Source organism: Tupaia chinensis, unplaced genomic scaffold, assembly GCF_000334495.1.
Source record: "Tupaia chinensis unplaced genomic scaffold, TupChi_1.0 Scaffold149537_1, whole genome shotgun sequence".
Lineage (NCBI taxonomy): Eukaryota > Metazoa > Chordata > Mammalia > Scandentia > Tupaiidae > Tupaia > Tupaia belangeri.
The window spans coordinates 1,422,318-1,426,303 of NW_006209381.1; the positions used below are offsets into that span (position 1 = coordinate 1,422,318).

The 3,986-nt window shown below is 51.3% G+C and overlaps 1 protein-coding gene across 1 annotated transcript in view; it reads right to left on the reverse strand.

Moving 5' to 3' along the window:
- ZIC4 (Zic family zinc finger 4) overlaps positions 1-3,986 on the reverse strand; it is an 18,347-nt gene that overhangs the window by 1,744 nt on the left and 12,617 nt on the right. The window contains 2 exon segments of the mRNA XM_006171421.1: positions 1,318-1,439; positions 3,507-3,923. Of these exon segments, the coding sequence (XP_006171483.1) occupies positions 1,318-1,439; positions 3,507-3,923 (539 nt within the window).

The window sequence follows — 3,986 nt, forward strand, 5'->3', positions numbered from 1 at the left end:
AGGAATGTCTCAGATAATAACTCCCACTTCAAAGATTTCTCAGCTCAATAGAAAGCGGACCATCCTTTTTATTCAACCACAAGGACTGGCACTAAAGAAGACTCCACTGTTTGATTTTTTTTCATCATGTTTATTTTTCCCCTATTCACTAGGGTACTTGGATAAAATAAACAACAAGACAATTAAGGGAACATGGACTTCTAACTTTCCTGCCATCTTCCCCATCCCCTTGGCCTTGGGCTCTTGAGTTGGTGCCTAGGGCCAGCCCAGGCCTGAGGGTACCATTCACTCTGCCCTTAGGGGAAACAAGTTTAGGAGGCTGCAGGAGAGACTTGTGGGATGGAGGGATGGTGCAGGAAGCCAGAGTGGAAATGATCAACCACAGGGTCTGAATTCCCTAGGCTCCTTTAGGGTAGTTCCCTTCCTCTCCCAGTCTCCACCAAATTCAAGCCTTCCTCCCGCTCAAGATGCAGACGTGCTTTGCACAAAATTGAGCTTGGGACGCTCATTTGCTAAACTTCTGAGGCGCCCTCGGAAAAGTCACTTACTCCTGACCTGGAGCCTCTCGGGTGGAAGTCCTAATGCACTGAGTACTACTCCTGCCTTTCCCCCAAAGCCTCCCTGGTGCCAAAGCCTCCCTGGTGCCAAAGCCCCCCACTTAGGGCATAGGGTGAACCCCTAAACCTGGGCGAGGCAGTCCTAGAGAGGAAGTATACACTGGAGAGCCCAGTGACAGTATTAAATGGCGTGAAAGCAAAGGTCAGCACAAATGTATCTTAATAGAGTGTCTGCAGTGAAGTGTGCCGCCTTTGAAGCGGCCGCTCCCCGCGCGCATTTCCATGGCGAGCCTAACGCGGCATGCTGATGCACCGTCAAACTCACACTTTCAACCCCAAAACCCGACTCTTTGAACAACCCGAGCTTGATTAGACCTTTCTCCTTTTCTTTCCCCTCTTACAAACCATTTCCTCGCCTTTAGAAACTCGCCATCAAACCCAAATGCGCCCTCTGATCACCGCAGAAAGCAGAAACAAAGGGGGCTGAGCGGCGATTCAAGCGGCCCTTTTCTTCCCTCACATTATTATCCATTTTTATTATGATCGGGAACAAGTGCCCATTCGCGTGGGTTTTGTTTACCGGAAATTAAATGAAAATGATTTAGTCCGCGTCAAACAAAAATATATACTTGTATACACAAGAAAAAAGGCCTGTTAGACGTAAATATTATGTCCTTAATGAAAAGCCTGGACGGGCTCCAGGCTTGGCCTTTCAGGATTTCAGTGAGACTTGCCCATTGCCATAGAAATCCTAACTTACCATGAAGATGCACCGTGGCGAAGAAACACTGCTTTGTGCGCGGGCCCTTTGATGTCGCAGGCGCGAGATACGGCGCTCAGCTGCGCGGGGCGAGATTACCTTGCGAGCAACGCGGTGGACATCTGTAACAAGCAAATGAAAAATTAAAGGCGATTAATGGCCGACCAAACAGTTTTATTTTATTTCATTATTTTGAGTTGGGGTGGAAGACAAAATGGGGGAGGGGGGCTAGAAAGAGAAAGAAGTCTTATTTGGAGGGGGCTCCTTTTCAAACATGGGCCGAAGCAGCAAGTTCCCTAGATGGCCCCAGCACCTTCGCCATGAGGCTGATGTTTCATGATGGGAATGAGGTGTCTGCTGTTGGCTGACCAGACCCTGGGCCTTACTGTATTATGTGTGTGTGTGTGTGGGGGGGTGTGTATGGGGGGTTACAATCCCCCTTCCCGAATGATGAATTCACTAGCATATAGTATTTGTAAGATTCTGGTATTTACTGGTGGCAAAGAAAACACTCCCGCTCTAGTTAGAACATTACTTTAACTGTTGGAACTTGTGGGACTTGTGGAGCAGGAGTGAGGATTGTCTGATGGTGTCCAAAGAAGGTAGAAGAAACTTCGACAGAATGGTGGGCCTGGGACTAGTTTGCTGGGGTCAGCTTTTCAAATGAGGGTTTTAGGGGGTCCCCTCCAGGGGGAATTATCCCCCCCCACACACACAATCATTTCCAAAATCTTGAGGAAAACAGGATGGGTCTGACAAAGCTTCCCCTCCCTCCCATCCTTCCTCCCTTCCTCCCTTCCTTCCTTCCTTCCTTCCTTCCTTCCTTCCTTCCTTCCTTCCTTCTTCTCTCTCTCTCTTTCTTTCTCACCTTTCAAAACTATCGTTCTTCAAATCTTGGTTAAGATTTTGGAGCCCTCCCATCCCCCCTACAGAGGCTGGCAGACTAGGGGGTAGGTCCTAATTCCTGCCCCGCCTTGGCAACAATGTCAAAAGTGTCTTCTCCCCCGCCCCCAACCTCTGGTTCTCCTTTCTGGGACTTCATACCCAGTATTAAATACACATTCGACCTAGACCCATTGGAGTTTTGCCTTTACAATATTTATTATTGCAGGTCACTTCTCTTGCCTCCTCATCTTAAAAATTAAAGTAAAAGGAACATTGTGTGATTTTGGATAAAGACCATCCCAGAACTGACTCGGTTCACCCAGACACAGGCCTAGGTCAGGTGTCTTTCCGGTGGAGGTCTCCACAGAGACTTATTGGTTGCTCCGAACCCCCCCACCGGAAGCACCCACAAGATTCCACAGGCAGCACCTAGACCTGGTGGGGAAGGGAAAGCAGTCCCTGGAGGCTTCATGGCATTCTTCCAGCGGCCTCTCTGGCACTCCTTTGTCTGCATTTCCTGTTGTTTTGGACACATCCCTTATCCCAAGTACACAATATATATATACTGAGTCTGCAGACAGAATGGCGGACACATATGTCTGTCTACTTGGGCCAGTCGAAGGGTGGTGGGGACAAGCAACTCTCATGGGAAAGAAGGGATCCATTCCTACCATCTTTATAGAGGGGGTTGGAAAATTTACCAATTGTGTATTTTTGTTTTGAAGGATACCTAAGGGGAAGAAAGGTGTAGGAAGGGAAAAAAAAAAAAGCAAGCAGGCAAGAAAATGGCTTTGGAATTCCCTCCACCACCTTCTTCAACTGAACTTCCCAGATTTGACGTTGGGATTAATGGGGAGGAGTGAAATGCCCCCTGTGGGAACTGGAAAGGTAGTGGGGATGGGAGCGGCCCAGGCCTGGAGGAAGCATCTCCCATTCTGTGAGCCACGCTGGGACCTGAGGCCTTACTATTGCCACCTGCAGTTGCCAGGACTGCACATACATTCTCCTGCCTTCTTTCTCCACCTGCCTGTCTTTTCCGTCCACACTATCCAGTCATACAGGCACGTGTAGAGGTGGGGGTGCTGGTGATTGGAATTCATTGGGAACCAGATTTATGCTTTGGAGTAACGGACATGGTATCAGTACATGCAATGAGGAAAATAGTAGGGACCCTTGGCAAAGGCCTTCCATCCTTGCTTCGTTCCTTCCATCCTTCCATCCATCCTTGTGCTCTCGTCAAGTCTTAGCAACCCGGCCTAGACTGGCCGTCAGTTGGCTGGAGCAACCACAGAGTCAGCCCTAACACTGGAGGCGGAGGCGGCGGCGGCAGCAGCTAGGCCAGGTGGTGGCGCCGAACTGGGTGGCGCGGCGGGGACAGCCGCGGTGGGGCCCGCTCCCTGGCACAAAAAACATGCGTCCCCCCCCCCCCCCCACCCCCCCCGATGAGGCCACCGGGGGCTCGTGGCCGCAGTCCGACGAGGGCGACACAAGGGCAGAAGGTGTAGCCGAGTCGTATCCGGAGCTGGGCGGCGGCGGCGAACGCCCATGCACCTTCATGTGCTTACGCAGCGAACTGGGGTGCGTGTAGCACTTGTCGCAGCCGCGCACCTTGCACGTGTAGGGCTTGTCGCTTGTGTGCACGTGAGAGTGCTTCTTGCGATCGCTGCTGTTGGCGAAGCGGCGCTCACAGCCCTCGAACTCGCACCTGAAGGGCTTCTCGCCTGACGGAGGCAACGCAGAGACATTAGTGCGAATGGGCTGGATCCCCGCCTCGCCATCCTCCC